At 33.6% G+C, this 23,620-nt stretch overlaps 3 protein-coding genes across 11 annotated transcripts in view; 1 reads left to right on the forward strand and 2 right to left on the reverse strand.

The window, feature by feature from the left end:
* LOC137487670 (uncharacterized) overlaps positions 1 to 23,620 on the reverse strand; it is a 579,101-nt gene that overhangs the window by 345,062 nt on the left and 210,419 nt on the right. The gene's annotated exons all lie outside the window — the stretch shown is intronic.
* cryz (crystallin, zeta (quinone reductase)) lies at positions 59 to 16,219 on the reverse strand. 6 transcript variants are annotated; one of them, XR_012386496.1, is made up of 10 exons: positions 16,109 to 16,156; positions 15,806 to 15,921; positions 14,797 to 14,949; positions 14,543 to 14,706; positions 12,174 to 12,225; positions 9,552 to 9,701; positions 7,012 to 7,113; positions 6,834 to 6,929; positions 1,343 to 1,626; positions 59 to 1,011 (listed from the first exon to the last, which is right to left on the reverse strand). XR_012386496.1 is itself a non-coding variant. In XM_009297877.4 (9 exons), exons 2-9 carry the CDS (start codon positions 15,911 to 15,913, stop codon positions 1,465 to 1,467), a joined length of 987 nt encoding a protein of 328 aa, XP_009296152.1. In that variant the 5' UTR covers positions 15,914 to 15,964; positions 16,109 to 16,156; the 3' UTR covers positions 59 to 1,464. The 6 variants fall into 6 exon arrangements, 2 of the variants coding, with proteins under 2 accessions (XP_009296152.1, NP_001093446.1); XR_012386495.1 differs by having other exon boundaries at positions 59 to 807; positions 1,139 to 1,626; XR_012386494.1 differs by having other exon boundaries at positions 15,806 to 15,964.
* Positions 16,185 to 23,207, forward strand: tyw3 (tRNA-yW synthesizing protein 3 homolog (S. cerevisiae)). Of its 2 annotated transcripts, none has more exons than XM_005171159.5 (6): positions 16,185 to 16,491; positions 18,058 to 18,153; positions 18,512 to 18,610; positions 18,704 to 18,775; positions 18,867 to 19,000; positions 22,463 to 23,207. In XM_005171159.5, the coding sequence occupies exons 1-6, from the start codon at positions 16,321 to 16,323 to the stop codon at positions 22,659 to 22,661; spliced, it is 771 nt and encodes a 256-aa protein (XP_005171216.1). In that variant the 5' UTR covers positions 16,185 to 16,320; the 3' UTR covers positions 22,662 to 23,207. The 2 variants fall into 2 exon arrangements, with proteins under 2 accessions (XP_005171216.1, NP_001002611.1); NM_001002611.1 differs by having other exon boundaries at positions 16,207 to 16,491; positions 18,058 to 18,138; positions 22,463 to 23,202.

A 23,620-nucleotide genomic window follows, 5' to 3' on the forward strand; every position in this document is an offset into this window, starting at 1 on the left:
ATGAATAATCTCACATAAATATTTACTGTTGAGTTGTACGAGTCATTTAAACATCTTATTTCCTTGATATGTTTTATTGCTAAATTACAATTAAATAACTTATTCTGTAATCACAGAAACAGTACACACACATAATTCTGCTTACCACATTTGAAAGAGCAAAATCCCCCAAACTTCTTTTCATATGAAGTTTTAAAACATTCTTTAGTCTCTCCCTATTTCCTGTGTCCTACAGACCTGCTGCTCTCAGAGTTACGCGTGTGCGGTAAATGGAGCATGCGTATATCCAGCGTGTTACCTGATCTCAGAAATATGGCACAGTATCCAGCACTGATGCCTGACTGCCAAGAACACACACAAGTTCATCTTACACTCCTCCATCTGTCAGAGACTGGCCCTAAACTCAGTCAATCAGCAGTCAAACGATTATTCCATTGGTTTATTATCTACTAATGGTTCAAATTAGTGTGAAATGAATTAACACAAAACCATGTAATAGCGTTTACTTAATATTTACTATATTAGGTTACATATTATATACACAACACATTTGCTGAACTCAGGTTATAATTTGTGTTGGTCTAAATGATTCGATTCATATATTGTATGTGGTTCTTAACTGATTAAAACTGATTGTAGGGCTGCACAATGCTGGGAAAATATTAGGTGTTGTGATAACAATATTTTTTTATGATATAACTAACTAAAAATCATTTATGTACTAAAATAAACAGGTGATAGATTATTCTAAGCTAATTAAATCTATAAAAAAAACTGAATTACTGAAAACCCCAGAAATTCTGATACCTATTTGCCGTTATTCTCTCTTGTCTCCCATCATAAGCATAATTTTTCAGCTCTAAGATTAGGCTAATGTGCATGAAGATAGATAAGGCCCCATCTGATTGGTCATATTTGAAAAAGCAACCCTTTCATGCAGCACACAAATGCTTGGCACATACACTTAATTTAATTTATTTTACTTATCTGTGACATGAAAATTGCCAATACCTTTTTTTAAGATATAACTAACTAAAAATCATTTATGTACTAAAATAAACAGGTGATATATTATTCTAAGCTAATTAAATCTATAAAAAAAACTATGAATTACTGAAAACCCCAGAAATTCTGATACCTATTTGCCGTTATTCTCTCTTGTCTCCCATCATAAGCATAATTTTTCAGCTCTAAGATTAGGCTAATGTGCATGAAGATAGATAAGGCCCCATCTGATTGGTCATATTTGGAAAAGCAACCCTTTCATGCAGCACACTAATGCTTGGCACATAAACTTAATTTATTTTATTTAACTTATCTGTGACATGAAAATTGCCAATACCTGTACTATTATCGCTATAGCAATATATTGGTGTAATTGTAACACTGACGTAGAAATATGGCAGTTAATGCAAAGATAATTAATTTGTTTTTATACACTGAAACTGAGCCTCCTGTATATTTTCACATGGTCAAAATCATCTTTCCACTGGCTCCGGGGCTGTTGATGATATCTTCATGAGCTTGGGCCACTTTATCAAGTGTGTATTCTGGACCAATTACAGGTTTCAACCAGCCTGCCTCCATTCCTGCATAAAGAGCTGCGGCACACTCTGAAGTTTCGCTCTGTGGAAAAAAAAAACAGCATTTAGCTCTACCATCAGTCCTTTGGAAAGTAAAATTAGTCACTGGGTTTTCATAAGTTAACAATAATTAAATAGAGAATGAATAATTAAATAAAGATGCCTTTATTGTTTATGAAGTCTTAAATGCTTTTCAAAGACACAGTAAAACAGCAATATTGTTAAATATTCCAATCTAAAATAGCTGTCTTCTATTTTAACACATTTTGCAACTTTAAATCATGTAAAATAGCAATTTATTATATTAAATATTCAGGTTCAGATAAGTATATACATATTTTGAACTAAAGGATAATCCTGTTATTTAGCAAGGATGCATCATTGATTATGATTTTACAAAACAATGCAAAAAAAAAAATCGATCAGATTCTGCAAAAATATTAAATCTAAATGTGACCCTGGAACACAAAACCAGTTATAAGAGAGATTTTACAGGGATTTATACATCTTCTAAATAAATAAGCTTTCCATTGAGGTATAGTTTGTTGGGATAGGACATTATTTGCCCAAGAAACAACTATATGAAGATTAGATGGTTCAATAAAATCTAAATACTATTGAAATTACCTTTAAAATGTAGTGCTTAGCAATACTAATAAGAAATGTGGTTTTGATACACTAGCAAATTTTCAAAATATATTTATGGATCTTTAATTAATATTCAAATTACTTTTGGCAAAAAAAAAAAAATAATTTGACTGAATATTTTTTGGCTATTGCTAAAATTATACCTGTGCAACAAAAAAACATAAGGTTTTTTGGTCCAGGGTCACAAATGGTTTTCAACATTAATAATAAGAACTCTAATTAAAAAATGACTAATCTAACTAGAAAATGCATAGTTGATATTACATGTGAATTAAATCAGCATATGATTTCTGAAGCATCATGTGAATAAAACACATTTTAAATGATGGTGAAATAAATGAACCCTTCTGAGCCTAAGGGTGCTTTCACACCTGTGAATCGATTCAGTTGTTCCGAAACAGAGATTACAATTGTTACATTGTTGCTCTTTGCTCTTGGAGCGGTTCGCTTTCACACTGCAAAGTTTCTAATCGGACCAAAAGAGCATAAACAAGTCACGTGCGAGTAAACTCTCCTCACATTGGTCAGAGTGTCAGGGTTTATTTTGCAGCATCCTGCTCAGCTGTTAGGAGAGGTGGTGGTTTGATGGTGATTGACAGGGTGTGCGCTATGTATCTGAGGAGAGATACAGTCGGGAGGGGTGAAAAGGGTGCGCGACGTAGCCTATTTGAGGACCGGGAGGGAGACGCGAGATTACCGGGAGATCATCACTCATTTGCGGGCATCCGGAGACTCGCGAAACTTCCCGCCATACTCATAATTCTCTCTTCATATAGCCATATGCCTATTACATATCCATAAAACACTGTGATATAACCGCGCTCGGATCGGATCGCTTTCTCACCGTAATCGAACAGCTCCAGGGTTCGTTTCAATCGAGCCGAGACCACCTCATTCAAGCGATCTCGGAGCGATTACTTTGGCGCGGAACAGAGCGCGATTGCCCTGTTCACATATGCCAAACGAACCGCGCTAACCGGGCAATCGAGACACGTTCCGAAACAAAAGTGTAACTTAGGTGTGAAAGCACCCTAAGAGAGTTAAAAGAAAATCTTAATTATTCAAAATGACAATAGGAAAATACATTTTTTGAAGCACACCAGAGAGATTAACATTAGTAAAAAAAAAAAAAACATTTAAAAATGAAATGTCACTGTACTGTAAGGAATGGAGGAAGATCAAGCACATTTTTATTGTCGCATAAACATCTTAAGCAGCTCTCTGAAACCCACAAACTTCCCCAACCAGGAATTTGATAAAAGGTTACACCCAACTTAGTTTTACCACGAAAACCATCTTGATAGGCGAGCCTCAAAACCTTTCACACTTGCGCGTGAACAGAACTGAACCTTTTTAATATAGCCAATACTATATCTGACCTAGAATGTATGTAATCTTTTTATGTGTGTGTCATGAGTGCTCTGATGACTGTGCTAAATAGTGTTTATTGATTATTTACTGGTGGTATTTCAATCTCCTTGGTATTAAAAACCCTAGAAGTATTGCTAACAACTTACACTCAAACAACATCCCAGATGTGTTTGGTATGTTTGAACAGCTAATGTGGTTTACAGAACAACTGTATGCACTGAATTTTAGTACTTATTACGCATGTTCAGATGATAAAATCTTTAACATTTGTCTCTGACCACTATTTAACAAGCATACAGTTGAAGTCAGAATTATTAGCCCCCCTGTTTTATTTTTTTCCCGAATTTCTGTTTAACGGAGAGAATAATTTTTTTCAACACATTTCTAAACATAATAGTGTTAATAACTCATTTCTAATAACTGATTTATTTTATCTTTGCCATGATGATGGTACATAATATTTTACTAGATATTTTTCAAAGCACTTCACATTTAAAGGCTTAACTGGGTTAATTAGGTTAACTAGACATTTTAGGGTAATTAGGCAAGTTGTATTATATAATGATGGTTTGTTCTGTAGGCTATTGAAAAAAAAATTGCTTAAAGGGTCTAATAATTTAATAAATGACTTTTATATGGCTGTTAAAAAGAGAATCTGCTTTTATTTTAGCCGAAGTAAAACAAATAGGACTTTCTCCAGAAGAAAAAATATTATCAGACAAATTTCCTTGCTCTGTTAAACATCGTTTGGGAAACTTTTAAAAAAGAAATTCAAAGGGGGGTTAATAACTCTGACATCAACTGTATGTAAATCGCCAGACATGAAGAAGAGTCAAAAAAGAATGCAACTTTTTATTGGCTAACTCAGCCCCTGATTCATGACTTCAGCAATCTTAATTAAGGAAGGCATGACAAGTTGACACCCTCCAACTCTTACACCTCTTGAACCCTCTCTACAACTTCTCTTCACTCTTCTTCCTGTACTGGCTCTTGACTTGGAAAGCTGAGGCCAGCAAGCTGAGGCCAGGCTTTGGTCTTCTCACTCTTCAGAGACTTTTAGCATCAAACCAAGTCTCTATTCTGGACAATTTCAACTCATAACCTTGCCGGAATGCTGATCAACAGATCTGGGGTGCGTTTCCCAAAACCATTGTTAGTCAACTAAAGGTTGCAAGTTCCGTCGTTACAAACATAGTTTGTTAATTTGCCATTTCTCAAATCCATCGCTCCAAAGAACATTCGCAAACTGCATCGCAAACTTGAGCACTCGCAACTACAGCTCTGGAGCTGTAGTTAGAAACATAGTTCCTGGCTGTGTTCTATTCCCACTTATCCCACCTATGCCCTACTCATTTAGAACATTCTAACATTCAAAGTTGGAATTATTAAAAACAAAAAAAGCAGGTGTAATTTGCTTTTAAACTGTTTTTACAGTTCAGGTTCAGCGATTTTCATGTTTACAATTGTGCTCCCTTCGCAGTGCACTTTAAAAACATTGATGTCATTTTGAACAACGCCTCATGGCAAAAGCTATAGGTGACCTATTATTTAAAAGTGGAATTTATGTCACGCCTGCAAAGCATGTGAAAACAAAAAGCATAAGTTAATTCTTTTATTTTATAGTGGGTTATTTATTAAATATCTGTACTGTATATGACATGAGCCTGCTAGTTAGAACTATCTACAGTGGTTTACATGTGTCAAATTGTAAAAGTAGACTTTTTAAAATAATAAAAAATAAACAATATCCTACTTAATAATAATAATAATTATAATAATAATAATTATTATTATTATTATTATTATTATTATATCATCATTATTAAAATTATAAATATTATTATTAAAGTATGATTTTTTCATTTCTAAAAAAATAATAAATATTACATTTTATTATGGAATAAATAGCCTCATTATTTATTTATATGATTTATATATTAGAATACGTGTTTGCTTTTGTAAGTGATATGTTTTAGAATAGAATATGTAATGTTCAACTTCTCAATAATATTAGTAAAGCAAACATAGGCCCTATATGTGGCACATATTTCAGTTAATATTGAAAAAAGCGAGTGCATTTTTTTACCAAATCTAATATTGGATATTATTTTAAATGCGCGTGCGTCTAAAACAATATAATTTGCACAATAAAATTATAGGATTTTCTCTAAAGAAGTTGTTACTCCACCCAGTAAAGAGCATAATTTTGGGCGTTTTACATTATAACTAACGTGGTTCAAGCGATGGATCTGCGTCAGAGAAATTACGGGTTTTGGGAAACACTCGTCACTACATAGTTCTTTTCCCAAACGATGCATCATACTATGATAGTTCAGCCGCGAATTACATCATTGTTTGGGAAACACACCCCTGAATGACGAAGAACCAGCAACGACTCATCAAGAAACTTTCAGGCCAGCACACATTGCATACGCCACAACAAAGAAACTAATGCAAGTGTGATTTTAGATTTCAGAAATACTAGTTTCTGATTTTTTTTTGTTAAAACAAGGTGATTTAGGTTTCTTTGATGTTTGGTATTGGGTTATTGATGTTGAATTGCAACTCTTTCTCTATGGGGTCTCTCAGTCCTGTTCTTTTCTGTCTCTGTCTCTCTCTCTCGAGTACATGCATGTTGTAAATATGTGTTGTCTATACCTTTTTATCACCATTACTAAATGTTTGAGACAATGCAAAGTGCTTGTTTCTACACACAGAACAAGTTACTTGAACACAAAGGTAAACTACAGGTTGTACTAATTTGTTAATGTAGTAAGATTATTTTTCCAGACCAGGAAATTACTTGGTAACACTTTACAATAAGGTTCATTAGTTAATGCATTTACTAACATAAACTTATCATGAACAACACTTGTACAGCATTTATTAATCATAATTGAAAATTTACTAATGCATTATTAACATTTAAGTCCATGCTTGTTAACATTAGTTAATGCACCATGAATTAACATGAACTAACAATGAACTGTATTTTCATCAACTAACATTAACTAACATGAACAAAAACTGTAGTAAATGTATTGCTCATTGTTTGTTCATGTTAGTAAATGCATTAATTAACATTAACTAATGAACCTTATTGTAAAGTGTGACCAATTACTTTCAGCTACCATTAGCAAATAGTAAACCCAAATATTCATAATTAAATAATAACTTGTTATTATTAATTATTAATATTTATAATTTTATGAGCTTAATTTGCTACAGTACCTTAGTTGCAAAGTGCAAAGCCACACCAATGACACTGGACTCTTTCATCATGGTGTCTCTGGGGTTAATCTCAATCGGGCCTCTAGAGCCAACAATCTGCAAAAGAACGAGATGATGAAAACATAACCACTGTACAGCATGTACACAAACGACTATGAAACCAAAACAATGTACTTACTATAACTCTGCCACCGAAATCAAGCAACTGAAGATCATTACTCAGGTTGACGTTGGACAACATCTCTATGATCACATTCACCCCAAGTCCATTAGTCGTATCCTTAAACAGTAAATCAAATAATATAAAAATGAATAGTTTTTATCATCACAAACTACTAACAAGCATTTTTTTTGTGTGTGAATGTGAAGCTTATACTAAAAAGATGACATTACAGATAATCTGCTAAATCGGATTAGATGCATTCAAAAGTTTAGGGTCAAACAAAAGTGACAGAGATATTTATGATCTACCACAATTTCCAAAGCAACGCCACATGTGGGTAACACTTTATTTTGATGGTCTATTTGAGTATTAGCAGACTGTCTGCTTAATATCTGTTGATACAGACATTCAAAAGACATTTAACTGACTAGAAGAAACTTTGCAAGTACATGTCAACTTACACTAACCGTACCCCTAGCCCTAATGCCAACCAAACAGCCTACTTATTATCTAATGAGAATTAGTTGGCATGTAGATGCAATGTAACTTAAATTCAACAAACGGACCATCAAAATAAAGTGTGACCCAAATGTTTCTTAAACATCAGATCATCATATTACAATGATTTTCGGAGGATCACATCATACTAAAGACTGCAGTAATTTGCAGAACATTCAGCATTGATGTGACAAGAGCAAATAACATTTTAAAATATATAAAAATAAAACATTATTAGTTAATTTTAGTAAAACCTCACATTATTGAAGATTTTATTTTTATTGCATTAGAAAACACATGTAGAACCGGGGTCTGTTCTTGGTACATGATTACTCTGGATCTGGTTAAAGAAATGTTGAATTTGATATTTTAGTTCTTCAAAAGTCATCCAAGAGTTGCTGTCATATACTGTAGGAATTAGTCTGTAAGCTTAGAAGGTAATATAAACAGGAACAGCTTTGTTTTATTTAAACAGGATTAGATTGTGTCATTTTAAGTAAAGATGACATTGAATTTTATGTAGCAACTGCTGATAATTTTTGCACAATATTAATTTATTTAATTGGGAAAATAACAAGATTGTACAATTATTTAAAAATATAATAATTCTTTAAAATAGTCAACAACTTTTATGTAATCTACACTCCAAATAAAGGTACAAAACTGTCACAGTGGTGGTACATTTCAAGGGGATCAAAGAGAACATTTGTGAATTTTTAGTAGTATATATTGAGCAGTATATATTTTTTAGGATATCAATATTTACCTTTTAGATAAAGACGCGTACTTTAAAAAGGTACAGTATCAACCCTGATTTAGAACAATTGTGTATGGCAATAGACATGCATGGAAAATTTTCACGTTGACATCTCATATGTGGGGGATTTGATGCAGTGCAGGAGATGGGGACACTTCTCAAAAATTAAAAGCTTTTTGATGCAAAATTTATTTAAATAGCCAGGTATGCCTTACGCCAGGAGTGTCAAACTCAGTTCCTGGAGGGCTGCAGCCCTGCATAGTTTAGTTGCAACCCTGCTTTAACACTTTAGCTGTGGTCACACTTGAATTTTCTCCCCATAGACTTCCATTCATCATACGCGATCGCGTCAGACCGAAAACACAGGGACATGCATTAAGTTTCGCAGTTTGCTGCGGTGCAAAGTTCAAGTTTGGTGAACTCTGACCTGCGAAATCTCATCACTTGACTGTGTGAGACCAATCAAAGATCAAAACATGACCTTTCTGGACAGAAAATTAAAACATGGAGCAATCGCTCGCTTTTTTTAATGTCTAATCATCTTGTTTAATCCTGCCCCTTTTCGCAGTGCCGCACGACACACAAACTCTAGTGTGACCCCAGCTTCACCTGTAGGTTTCAAACAAGCTTGCAGGACTGAGTTAGTTTGATCAGGTGTGTTTAATCAGGATTGGAACTAAACTGTGCAGAGCTTCGGCCTGAGTTTGACATCTGTGCCTTAAGCCATGAGATTAAGAATCTTGATTACATTAAAAATCCACTCTGAAGGTAAAACTAAATAAATTGCAAAATACTATCTTCTTGACACATGAAAGTGTAAAGTCTGCACAAATAGGCTATAAAAATAGGGAAAGTTATTTTAAAGTTATCATTTAATGAACCATTTCATTTACTGCACATTTTAAGTCTTTCGCACACATGGCTGATAATTGAATATTAATTAGATGATCACAATGACACTGCATTGTTGTCTTACTGCCAGCCTAACCAGTAATCTCAGATCAATTCTATTTTAATCTAATTCGCAAACTTGTTTGAAGATCCAAATTAGGCAGAGATCATTTATCAAGATTAAAAGATCCAGGATCTGCCAAATCTGATATTTTAGGCGAGGTAAAAAGAACGATCCCCTAATGAGCTTTTAAAAACAAAACATTTTAATGTAAAACTTTAAACTTTTTAATGTGCAATTTTACAAACAAAATACTAGTGTTAGTTTATGTATAAACATCTAAGCCATCTGGAATAGTTGATACGTTTAATTTACTCTACTAAAAGTATACCAAGAGAGTACTAAGACCTTAATTTTCTCCAAGTAGTCTTTTTCTCTGTGGTTGAAAGCAAGATGAGCTCCATTATTGAGCACCAGCTTCATCCCTTCAGGAGTACCTGCTGTACCCAGGACTTTAAGACCAAACGCTCGTGCGATCTGACACGCTGCAATGCCTACCTACAAAAACAAGAAGTATTTATTCAAGACTTCAAGGAACAAACCATAATCCAATATATCCAAATATATACCCTCAAGGCACCAAAGACGGTGTGTTTTATTCCCATTAGAACAATAAAGAAAATTTAAGCTGATTTTTATGTTTTTTTATGATCCTTTTAATAAAAAACACACCCATGACTCTTGATGATACATCTTATGATATATCCTGAAGTTGAAGAAGATTTCTATTCTCTCAGTGTGAAGTATTTTCTAATTGTAAAGCAGTTAATTTTCTCTTCTCAAAATGTATGTAGTGTTTGCAGCAAACATGCCAGCCTGTGTTAAAAATACAGTGATATGTCTGTGTAAGATGAGTATGCCTGCACAGGAGCAACACTAGGAGAAGGCTATGCTAAAGTGACTGATTGTGTAGAATAACTGAATATGTAAAGCACTGATTATATATGTTAAATACTTGTATGAAGCTATACAGTATGTGTCAGAAGTTAGAATGAGTAACATATTATCAAGTTATTATCCTATCATGACGATGTATGTAAACACTTAGTTATTTTGCATCTATGCTCTTGTGTCAAAACAGTTGCTGACACAGACCTGTAACATCTCTGTTGACATGAGCTAGTAGGCTGAGAGCCAAGAATAGCAGGACCACCTAGAGTAAAAATCTATCCTAAAATGGTTAAAAGTTAAAACAAGTCACCCAGTGGTGTGGAAAATAACCTGTATAAAGATTGTTGGAAAACACAGAGACTTTAGAAGGAGCAGGAGAGACTTTAGAAAGAAAAGAGAAAGAGGAGGAGAATATTTTCTGATATTCAAAACCTCCTGTCTGATAATTTCTAATTGATGAGAAGTCGAATTACAACAAAGTCTTATGAAGTGAAATTATTGATCTGTGCAAGAAATTATACATTATTTACAACATTCTTATCTTTAAAAAATGCTAAATAACATAACACATACTTTCAAATTACTTTTCATAATAGGTAACCAAGGACCATATCATACACCCGGCGCAAGGCGTGACGTAATTGTTGTTTGCTAGTTTCAGCTCGGCACAAGAGTCATTTTGACGTTTCGCACCACGCTGTTTAAATAACAAATGCATTTGCGCACATATGTGCGCCCATAGGGGTTCTGGTCTAAAAAAGGAGGTGTGTTGAGGCGCATTGCTGGCATGTTGCTATCTTGAACTATAATAGACAATTCAATAGACCAGATCAAAGCAGGCCTAAAGTCCATCGCAGAGTGCATTAGTTGTGCGCCTCACTAACACATTGCTTAATACACACAGGATATACAGCAATACGCAAATATCTTTACATATAAAAAAGAATTAAAGGATTAAAATATTACAAAAATAATTATTTTTTGTAACCTACATAAAAATAAAAACTATAATTTCATGTCTTCATCTCGAGGGGCTATTTCAGTTTATTCATAACAATTAGCTTTTGTATAATGTTGTTATTATTATAAGCGGTATTATTTATTATATCCATATTTATATTTGTTTTATTAAAAACAAGCTTAGATTTGTCCACCTGTCAGGTTTTAGACCATATGGGGCACAGCATGTTTAATTTAGAAATAGCTTTGAAACAAATATTTGAGCTTAACAAACGAAATTAATTATTTATAGGCTAATGGATGTCTGTGCGTACAACAAGTTTCCCTATCCACGAGAGTGAAAATGAAAGTAAAGAATGAGGAGGCTGTTTAACTGTTTTCTTACTAGTGAAACGCTCAGTTTTTCCACTTACAAAGTCCGTCATGTAAATAGCAAATGCGCCATGGCGCGACACAACTGACTCTTAAAGGGAATAGGAGATGAGACTCTGATTGGTTTATTCTCAAAACACACCTATCACTCATTAAGAGAATAAGCTCAACCCTGTTAGACCATGCGCCAAAGCGCAAGGCGGATTTTTCCATCCTTAAAATAGCAAAAGTGGATTCGGACATGCCCTTTATGTGTTTGCGGCTTTGCACCCTGCGCTTTGGACTGCGCATGGATCGTCAAAATAGAGCCCCAAGTCACACATTTAGTTACTTTTTGTTTAAATGTGACTCAGGATTGTAATATATTACTTTTAAAAGTAACTAAAAGTAACTGAGTGCTTTTATGACTCTTTTAGAAGTCTAAAGAGCAAGCTTTATTTTATATTATGACAAATGACAAACTGATATGAAAGCTGATGCTCTTTAACACTTTTGTATACAAGTTATCGCATCAAAGATTAGCATGAGTACGAACAAACAAGCTTGTGTTTTTGTTTGAGGAGTTGGCAGATAACAATGCTGCAAATAAGATAATGTTGCAATAATAATGGGCAAATAATCCTCGGTTTCTTGAACTGGTTAATAGTTTTGCCAAAGTCACCATGGATCTTAGATTGAAAGTAAATGAACAGCAGAATTCAATTTTGGAAGAACTATTCATTTAAGGTACATTTTTAATTTTCTTACCCCACCACTGGCTCCATGGATAAGAACGGTTTCTCCTGGTTTTGCATGGGCCCTGTATAGGAAAAAATACAATTCTTAAATACAAATTATATTTATAAATTTTTACATTGATTCTGATTGGCCAGCCACAACATTTTAAAGTATGTCATTCTCAGATTCTCAGCAAACACTGAAACTAATAACACAGGCTCAACCAGACACTTGAAGTCATCTTTACACACACACACACACACACATCCATATGTTCATATTTATAGGCATGTCTGTCAGCTTTTAATTGTTTTTAATTTTGATCTTTTGAATAATATGCAGGTTAGTGTTTGATCCATTCAGCTGTTTTCGTTTCTGTCAGTTTTGCTTTAAATAAAGAATTAATATACTATTACAGAACAGAACAATATAGTGTGTATAATTTTTACATTTCGTGGCAATTAGCCATGTAATACGTGGAATAAAGCTTTGCTTAAGCCTAGTACACACTACACGATTTTAACCATCGACAGATTGATGTGCTGTTAACAAATAAAATGTGCAAACAACATAAACAAAGATCTCGGGTCCGTTCTTCGTACGTGGATTACTTGTTGAGTTGTTGTCATAGCAACAGTTCTGGTAGATCAAACCTGCTCGGCAGCAGGCTCAATTTATATAAACAGGATTAGATTGGCTCAGTTCATGCAAAGAAAATACTGAAAGTATGTACCAAATGCTGATATTTTCTTACAGTAGTAGTTATATACACTTGGGAAAATAGTAACTATTTTAACTAATATATATATATAAAACTTTCAATCTGCACCCCCGAAATGAAAGTACAAAGACTGCCACCTGGTGGTGCAAGGAGAAAACTTATTGATATGAACTTTTTAGATTGCTTTACAACAATTTGTGTATAATAGAAATGCACAATATGTGACTTTTTAAAAAAGCAATAATACATATGCAGTCATAAACATGTTTTGACAGTTAATATGACGGTGATTTGATGCTTCACAAAAGTTGCAGACCTTTACCAATATCAAAATGCTTTTGCAAACATCCAGTTATTCTTTACTCCGGAAAAAAAAGAACTAAATACACTGATATGCATTGAAATGATGAATACTCTTGACACATGAAAGTGTAAAGCCTGCAGCTCACAAGAAATGTGGAAGGTTATTGTGTCTCATATTTAACAAACGGTTTACTGCTAATTTGATGTAATTTAGCTCACATGGATAATTGAATATTAATTCAGATGATTTCATTACGCTGCAGTGCCGTCAGCCAATCAGTGCATTGCTGATCATGATTTTGAGGATCGATAGATCTGTCCTACACAACACACGCAGCGATCTCAGATCAGTTTATCCAAACATTCTAATCTGATTCGCGAACTTGTTTGAAGAACCAAATTAGCGAGAGATCAGTTATCGAGATGAGAAGATCCAGGATCTGCCAAATCATCTAAGATCATTTAAGCGAGGTATGAAGAACGGACCCCTGTGCATTTTGGATTTGTTTATTTATGTTGTATCATGTCATGTACATACAGTAGTTTTGTGTATGTGTTATACAGTAGGAACCTTTGGTTTTCTTATTCCATGTATTGTTTGCCAAGCCTACATTTGGAAAACTTCAGTACCGCACAGGGATCCATGTTTACCCTGTTTTTCCACAAAACTGTATAAAGCTGCTTTATATAAGCCAAAAATGTTGTGTAATTAGAAAAAAATATCTCTCTCTTTCACTATTTTTCTGGGTGATATTGCGATTTACAACTTAATTTAGTGAACGTTGAAAGTAGTAATTGTGACAACATTAATATGCAAACTAACTTAAACGTGTCCTGACATCGTTTTGTTGCTTTTTGGTGATTTATAATGCTTCATTAATCCCATGTCTTCTAAATATAATTTTGTCACTGTTGTGGAGCACACTAGCTTAGGGATATTCTTAAAACTAACATAAGAACATGAACATCTACAAAACTGTATTTCAATTTCAAGGGACCTTAAAAAATGACCTCCTGATGATACATTGAGGTCTTATGAAGTGAAACGATTGATCTATGCAAAAATTTGAACATTATTTGTAACATTGTTATCTTTAATTCACAGCCTCAACAACAGTGTTGGATAAAGTTACTTTTAAAAGTAATATATTACATTCTTAATATTAAAAAGAAATGCAAAAAAACCTAACACATTCACATTACCATCCTTAATAGGTAACCATATGACAAACTGACATGCAAGCTGATGTTCTTTGACACTTTTTTATACAAGTTGTAGAATCCAGGAATACAAGTGGTAGGTTATGCAAGTTACTTTAGATAAAAGCATATGCTAAAGGAATAAATGTAAATTTAATGGCCACAATTTTCTTACTTGTGAACGAGAGCCCGGTATGCAGTGAAATACGGAACTCCCATTGCTGCACCCTGACAGTAGTTTAGGGAATCGGGCAGCTTGTGAACAGTGTCCTCTGAGGCCACCGTATACTCAGCATATCCTCCTGTCACTGTGCCTGTGGTAAAGACTCTGTCACCTGCCTGTGAAAACAGAGAAGATTTCAATTCATTTGGACAGTGTTAGAAGTAAAAAAAAAAAAAAAGAAGAAGAAAAAAAATAGACCTCAGCACCTGTAGGAGGCAAACACCTTCGCCAACAGCTTCAACCACACCGGAGACATCTGATCCTGGAGTATAGGGCAAACTGGGTTTCCGAGCATAAGATCCAGAGCGGATGTATGTTTCCACTGGGTTTACACCACATGCATGGACTCGTATGAGAACCTATAATAGCAAAAATTGTTTACAAAGATCTTTGGAAAAACAATGATGTAATTGCTAATAAGCTAATATTGTAGTCAAGTATATAAACTTCTAAAAGCATAAATTAATCGGGTCATTTTCTAAACAGTAACAAACAATACTTGACTTTTTAGTTATGGAAACACAGCCAATTGAGGTGAAACTGGTTTTATATTCGCACATTCATGTCAGTGACAACTTTTGAAGCGCTCCCTGTATTGATTACTGTAGAACTTTGAATATTGGGTCTAAAATTACATGCAAGTATGACTTCAAACTAACATTAGGACTATTTGTTTGACTGTTAACAATGTTGTTCTTCAAGAGTCATTGGCAATATAATATTACTATTTAGAATTTGCAAATAATACTTTTTTGAAATTATACAATTTTTTTTTAATTTTATAGAAATTATAGGAGAAAACCCGAATGTGTGAATATAAAACCAAATTTGTCTCAATAATTAACCATCCTTTATCTCTGAAATTTCCAAAATGGTAGACTTTTTAGTTAGTTCACTCAAAATTTTACATTCAATCATGAAAGTTAGCTCAAAAAAAAAAAAAAAAAAAACTGTGTGAATGCAATCCATATGAATTAAGTTGTTTCAGGGCTACAAACAGATTTGGCTTTAATTCATATAAACATAATTAATGTACGCAGTCTCAAGTGCTTGCAAGTACATGATGATCAGTAAATAACACACTTCTGTTTTAGGTTAACCATACATTTTAGTGATCTAAATTTGCCAGAAAATGCTTTTATGGAAGAAAACAGAACTTAATTCAAGACAAACAATCTGAAATCAAAAATTCAAGGTATTTTTTAGGAGACCAACCTGTTTCTGACCAGGACTTGGTACAGGCAGGTCTGAGCAGAGTTTTAAAACTGAAGGGCCTCCAAACTCGGACACTCTGACAGCCCTCATTAATCTAGATGCGGCCATGGTGGTCTCTGCATAACAAATGAACAGCCAAAGCAAACTGAACTTTGATTCCTGCACAGTGGAAAACAATAGCAAACATAGACCTATTAAATTTCATAACATTTATTTAAAGTTATAGTTTATAACATTACTCATATCGTGGAAAAGAAAGAACAATAAGTAAAAGAAAAGAGCAAAATATAAGCTAATACTAACCTATCACGCAGGTATCAGCTGACTGGCTGGAGCTTCTGACTTCCGTATGAAAGAGTTTTGTCTGTTTTCGGCCACCGTACTCGACTGTGTACTCAAAACAAAAGCATGCGGTACAGAAATTCCAGCAATCAAAATAATATTCAGAAACCTGAATTAATTACTTGGTTGTTGTAAACATCGGCAGAGATACAAATAATCAGTAGGCTTTTAAAATGGACGGCGATAGCTTTCAGCAATGGAAGAATCAGTGTCTTAATAAGTGTGATTTCAGTAAGAAGGGCAGTGTGGATGAAGACATCTCTCATGTCGTCTCCTTTATTAACAGTCAGGATCGCTATTTTACCACAAGCTCTTGCTCCGGAAGAATCATTCTTTTTGACGCGGTAAGCTTGAGAAATATTTAAATACTGTTGTGTAGATATTATCCTTATTTTTCACCCATGTTCACACTTGCTGCCAAAGTTTTGGGAAACGCACATGTGCTGACTACACCGGTTATAAACTAACAGTCAATACAATCATATTAAATAAAGGTCTTACTGATATAATATCAGAAAAGTGTTCTTTGCAAATTCTAATTAGGAAAATCATATTAGCAGCAAATGACCATTAAAGAACAGCATTGTTCACAATCAATTATTTTAATGTTGTTTAGAAGTCATACTTGCATGCTAATTCCTATCGAATATTCAAAGTAACAATGAACGAATGTGCCAATATAAAACCAACTTTACCTCTATTCATATTAATAACCATAACATTGGATGACATCAAGTACAATAATAGACAAGAAATAAAAGAAAATATATAATATTAAAAAACATGGTACACAGTCAAACCTATCAACTTAAATAATATGTACTGCCATTATATATATATATATATATATATATATATATATATATATATATATATATATATATATATATATATATATAAATATATATATATATATATATATATATATATAAATATATATATATATATATATATATATATATATATATATATATATATATATATATATATATATATATATATTCTTGTGAAATTAACATCACAGGAAGACAGGGGTGTCAAAGTCAATACCCAGAGGGCCGGAGCCCTGCAGAGTTTAGTTTCAGCCCTGCTTCAACACACCTATCTGTAGGTATCAAACAAGCCTAAAGCGCTCAATTTGTTTGATCAGGCGTGTTTAATTATGGTTGGAACTAAGCTGTGCTGCAGAGCTCCAGCCCTCCAGGAACTGGCTCTGACACTTGTGCAGTTTGCCAATCTTTAAGTAAATATATTAAGTCTGTATTAATTTATTAGGTCTTCATCATTTAAACAAACAATAATAAACATGAACAAATGATAATGAACATTATAACAGCACTAATACTCTTTTTAAAGTAGAGTTTTACTGTAGAACACATTTGCACTCCACTAAACGCATCTTATTCATAAAATATATATATTTTCAAAATATATTTCATTATACATTTCAGTTTTAAAACGATTTGGACTCTAAAACTGTTTATCACAAAAACGAGCTTAACAAAGGGTGCAATATAAGAAAAGGTACTTCCATTGAAAATATTTTCACTTATATTCACTGTCATGCCACAAAATTACATTCAATTTCTATCACGGTATTACTTTTACCACATATTTATGCTCAAATTTGGAACCTCAATCTCAGACCTTTAAACCTTTTACAAACCTTAAGACCTTTTTTTGTAATGCAATGTCCAATTTCAAAACAGCTTTAACAGGATGCATATTGACTATTTCTGCTTGAAACAGATACTTAATATATGATACACTTGTGGAAGGGGAAAACAAGCAAAAATAATAGAATATAGAATATGCCAACTGTCTTGCTACAGGGACATTGACTTGCTTTAAAAGATTCGAGAGGTTTATGCGCATGTTGCATATTGTAATCACATGTGTTTTCTTCTAAGGTTTCAGATTGCCCTGATGTGCAAAAGCAAAACTGTTCCTGGTTATTTGTCACCCATCAGAAATGCCAAATGGAAGATGTGGTGAGAAATCATATAGTATTACATGGATTGTTCACCAAAACTAAACATTCTGTTTGTCACTTGTTCCAAAGCCATTCAAGTTTCTTTCATCTGTTGAACGCAAAAAAAGTTTTTGTGATATGTGCTGGAAACTGTTAACCATAGATTCCATAGTATTAGTTTTTTTCTTTACTTTGGATGTCAGTGGTTACCGGTCTCCAACATTCTTCAAAATATCTACTTTTGTAATCAGCAGAATAAAAAGAAACTCATAAAAGTTTGAAACCACTTAAAAGTGAAAGCTTTTTGGGTTAACTTGTTTCTTTTAAGCCATTTAATGAATATTTAATAATGAGAAGAGTTGATATATAAGCGTTGTGTGTTTGTGGAACAGGTCAGAGGTTTGGAGAAGTCTGTCGGAGATGCTACATTCAAGTTTGAGCCATTTGTGCTTCACGTTCAGTGTAAACAGCTTGAAGATGCACAACTACTGGTGACTGTCATATTGAGTTAGAATGAAACTCTCCATGCAGGATATTTAGAGCGGAACAAAACAATAACTTGCTTTTCATGGTTTGTTTCGCAGCACACTGTCGCAATAAACTCAGGCTTTAGGAATTCTGGTATAACTGTGGGAAAGAAAGGCAAGATCATCATGGTGAGAGAGATTTTTAAGTTAGAGCTCCGTCATTGCTTTTTTGAGTTCTGAAACAATCAGTGTTTGTTATTGATATGTTTGTGTTGTTTAGGCCGTGCGCAGCACACACTGTCTAGAAGTTCCTCTCAGCCACAGGAGTCACGTCCTCGTCACTCATCAGTACCTCGACTTCCTAGTCGGAGTTGCTAACCAGAAGATGGAAGAAAATCTTAAAAGGATACAGAGGTAAGTTGGATTATGAGGTGTCTTCTGTAGGTTAACATATCAGCAGAGTTCAAAGGTCTATTCTTTTCATAATACATTTATATGTTATAACATTTAAATAATAATAACATCCTCATAATACTAAAATAACACTGCTGTATATAAAATGTGTATTGTTTTAAATTTAAAAGTTTGTTTTCATTAGCTTTTCTTTAGGTGCCCTTTATGATAACTAAAACTATGATGAAAATCGTCTTTTGTAGGCTGTTTGGACAGAACTGTGTGTAGGTTGAGTGTGTCCACAGTCATATTAAAGTGATATAAAGACAATGAGTCTCTTTTTTTATTTCCTGACATTAAATTCAATCCAAATCACTCCCATTTTGAGGTCTACCCCAACATGACGTAGGAGTGCAGTTTCCCCGCCCACCGAATTGATTGACAGCCGTGTTTTACCATGTCTCAGTAGTAACGTGAATAATCATACCAAAAAGGACATGCGCAAATACACTGGGATTAAAAGATCTGTTCAGCTCTCTGTGATCATCAATCATCATCAAATGTGGTCAAAATGAGTTTTACAAGTTTAAAACGTTTTTAAAACAGTTCATGTTCGTAATGAATTACAGCGATTTTACCATCTTCATTACCACAGCCGCATGTCAGAAACATTTATAAAAAAGACACTTTAATCCTGGTTTGTGGACGTTAATATAGGTTTATTTTGTACATTAACATAACGAATATCCATACAGCAGTGGATATTAACGTTTATACAACAGTTCTGTCTGGTTCTTGAATCTGATTGGCTGATAGCCGTGATGTAATATCAGCACCCGTACAGCCTCTTTACCCTTTGTGTATTACTCCGCCCACATACAACCAGCAAAAAGCAGACACTACAGATCTAAAGTTTAAAAGATGCTTGCTCAACTGTTTAACTGTCAGCTTATGATTTGAATCCAAGGCGGAAGAAAGTAGTTCCTCATACAAAAGAGTTTTTGAGACTCTCCATGTTTGATTTTGTTTTTATATACACAATTATGCCGTCAAACTGTTGTATAAACGCAATATCACACTCGTAGCAGTGCGATATGGCTGTATATCGGCACTGGTGGGGGCACTAACGCACTGGGGGCACAACGCATGCCTCCCACCAGTGCCAATATACAGCCATATCGCACTGCTACTCGTGTGATATTGCTCATGTATACTGTCACATTTGCATGCAAAAACAGTGCAGAGATAAATGTGTGTCTGTGTGTCCGTGAACTTTGTAACAACATTGTGTGTGACTCATCGTTGCAGAAAGGCTTGAATTAACTCCACAACAAATACATCAAATAATCATTGGGAATGTCTATGTATTGAAAAAATCTCCATCCATCCATCCATCTATCTACACAGTTAAAGTCAGAATTATTAGCACCCCTGTTTATTTTTTCCTCAATTTCTATTTAACGGAGAGAATATTTTTACAGCACATTTCTAAACAAAACAGTTTTTGTTCTGTAGACTATCGAAAACAAATGTAGCTTAAAGGGGCTAATAATTTTGAGTATATATAGTATATATATATATATATATATATATATATATATATATATACACACACAATAATTATTTCGTAGCCACAAATTTTAAATGTGTCTAAACAAACTAAATATAGCTGTATACTATACTTTTTATTTAACAAAACTTAAAAAAAACAAAAAAAAAAAACAATTCACTTTTAAAAATAATTATTGTCATGTATCAAAAATATGCACAGTAATCTGTCCTCGCTACAGGTCTCACAGATCACCAGTTAAATACAATTTTATGGAGAGTTAATCTCATATTAAAGCAATGTGGTTGTAAAAAAATTATAATTAAACCATATAAACAAAAATAACCATTAGCAAAAGAAAGCAGGCGAAAAACATACTGTGTGATAATGTAAGGATGATCACACGGTTAAGGCCAATTAATAATCTGTTCAAAGCGAAAGCAACCGGTGCTGCTTACAAAAATACACATTTGGAGCTCTTGAAAGCAGCAAGACTGTGGGTGCATTAGCATCACTTTTTTACTTTTTGTCTGTTTCTATATGAAAGAGAACCGATCACAGTTGTGTTCCCAGGCACGGTTGCTTCAAGCAAGGAAACAGTCGCGTGCATCACATCAGCTGTTTGCACAAGTAATCCTCTCATTCAGTATTCACCTGCTTTCTATTGCTCAAGCGAAAGCAATAATTTTAGTTAGTCGTGCTGTTTCTCGATTCTAAGATCACATTTGCACGCAAATTGGGTCATCCTTATAGTAGAACTCTGCTTATAAGAAAACCATAATTTAAAAATTATTTTCAACCAGCCAAAGTGGCTAGTGGGAGTGACTGTCTAACCCGCCAAAGCTAAAACCTATCCGCATTTGGCGGGTGTTAATGTTAAGCCCTGTATGTATATGTATATTATGTATATATACAGTTGAAGTCCGAATTATTAGCCCCCTTTTGATTTTTATTATTTTTTAAAAATATTTCCCAAATGATTTTTAACAGAGCAAGGAAATTTTCACAGTATGTCTGATAATATTTTTTCTTCTGGGGAAAGCCTTATTTCTTTTATTTCGGCTAGAATAAAAGCAGTTATTAATTTTTTGAAAACCATTTTTGGGACAAAATTATTAGCCCCTTTAAGCAAAATTTTTTGATAATCTACAGAACAAACCATCGCTATACAATAACTTGACTAATTACCCTAACCTGCCTAGTTAACCTAATTAACCTAGTTGAGCCATTAAATGTCACTTTAAGCTGTATAGAAGTGTCTTGAAAAACATCAAGTAAAATATTATTTACTGTCATTATGACAAAGATAAAACAAATCAGTTGTTAGTATATATATATATATATATATATATATATATATATATTAGTTTTTAAAACTAATATGTTTAGAAATGTGCTGAAACAATCTTCCCTCCATTAAACAGAAAATGGGGAAAAAGATAAACGGGCTCTGATAATTCAGGGGGGCTAATAATTATATATATATATATATATATATATATATATATATATATATATATATATATATATATATATATATATATATATATATATATATATATATATATATATATATATATATATATATATATAATTTGTTAATAAATAAAGATTTAAATGGTTTTACAGAAAATGTCAGACAGGTGGGCCTTCTAAAATTGATCAGAGAAAGAAGTGGGCCCCGAAGTGAAAAAGGTTGAGAACCCCTAATTTAACACATTTCAAAATATTGAAACAACATGAAGGAGTTAAGTTAACGTATTAGCTTTCACAAATTTAAGTGGATTGAACATAAATCACTAAGTCGTCCCTACAAAAACTCAATAATTCTTGTTTCTGCTCATTTTAAACAAGTAGTTTGAACAAACAGCAATCAATATATTTTTTTTTATTTTAAAGTCACATTTATTTGTATTAATGTTTATTTACAACAGATTCTCAGAGTGCCTGCAAGCTGCCCTACAACCTCAAGAAGAAAAATGCAGTTTTAAGGAGGCGGACAACAAAACAGTCTACAGACGAAGGCGGAAACGAACACAGGACGTCTCGGTGACAGACAGTTCCCAAAACACACAAGAACATCATGAAAACACAGAAGAGGAAATTGACTGTGATCTACTGTTTTTATTATAGAAAACCTTCCCTTTCGTCATCTGATCACAATTTATCAACAATACACATTACACCCATTTACTGTGAAGTTCAGTCCTTCAGTCATTTTTAATGACAAATGTAAATCAAACACACTTCCTTTGTGATAAGGCGCATCTGCTTCCTGAATAGCTGCCTCATTATTTATAATCCGTTGTAGTTTACACGCCGTCAGTTCAAAGCTTTCGTGTGTGCAAACCTTCATTCTGTAGCTGCTCTAGAAGGAAGATGTTGTCCAGCGATGTCCCTCACAGCTATGTAGAAATGGGCCGTGTTATTCATCTCTGACAAGCAATTTGTCAGGCGTCGCTGTGAAACGCAGTGTGGTTTGGAGCACATTTCCTCAGGATTATAAGGCATCGCTGTGGGGTCGAGTCCTGCAACGGCTCATTTGGGCGACTTGGCTCATTAACAGTCCACTCTTTCTGCCATGAGAAATCAAAAGCAAAATGAAGCAGATGTACAGTTTCATTCATGTTTTCTTTCATGTTTTTAATAAAGACAAGACCGACTGTGTTTATCACCAAAGCATCTCTTTTTTTAAATCAAAAATTGTATATTGATTTAAAGGATGGTTTAAAAATGTCCTCATTATTAACTCCAGGGTGTCCGCTGGGTTAGGGTTAAAAAAAAAAGGAATTACAAGTTGACAAATCAATATAGATAAATTTAAGGCCCTTAAAATGTGTTAAAGGGTCATCAACACTATAAAGTGCCTTTGAGACATCAAAATAAAAATAAAAATGTTTGAGATTTTGGACTTAACCACATAGTTGTTGTATTAATTAGACCAGCGTTAAGGAATTATTGTTAGTCAAGCTCCTGCACTTTTTACAAATAATCTGCAAGCTGAAAAACTAAACAAATCTCAAATTGTGTTAACCATTTCATGGACAAATTCAAAAAGTATAAGTATATTTTCATTGCAGTGTGATTATAAA

Source organism: Danio rerio, chromosome 2, assembly GCF_049306965.1.
Source record: "Danio rerio strain Tuebingen ecotype United States chromosome 2, GRCz12tu, whole genome shotgun sequence".
NCBI classification, from domain to species: domain Eukaryota; kingdom Metazoa; phylum Chordata; class Actinopteri; order Cypriniformes; family Danionidae; genus Danio; species Danio rerio.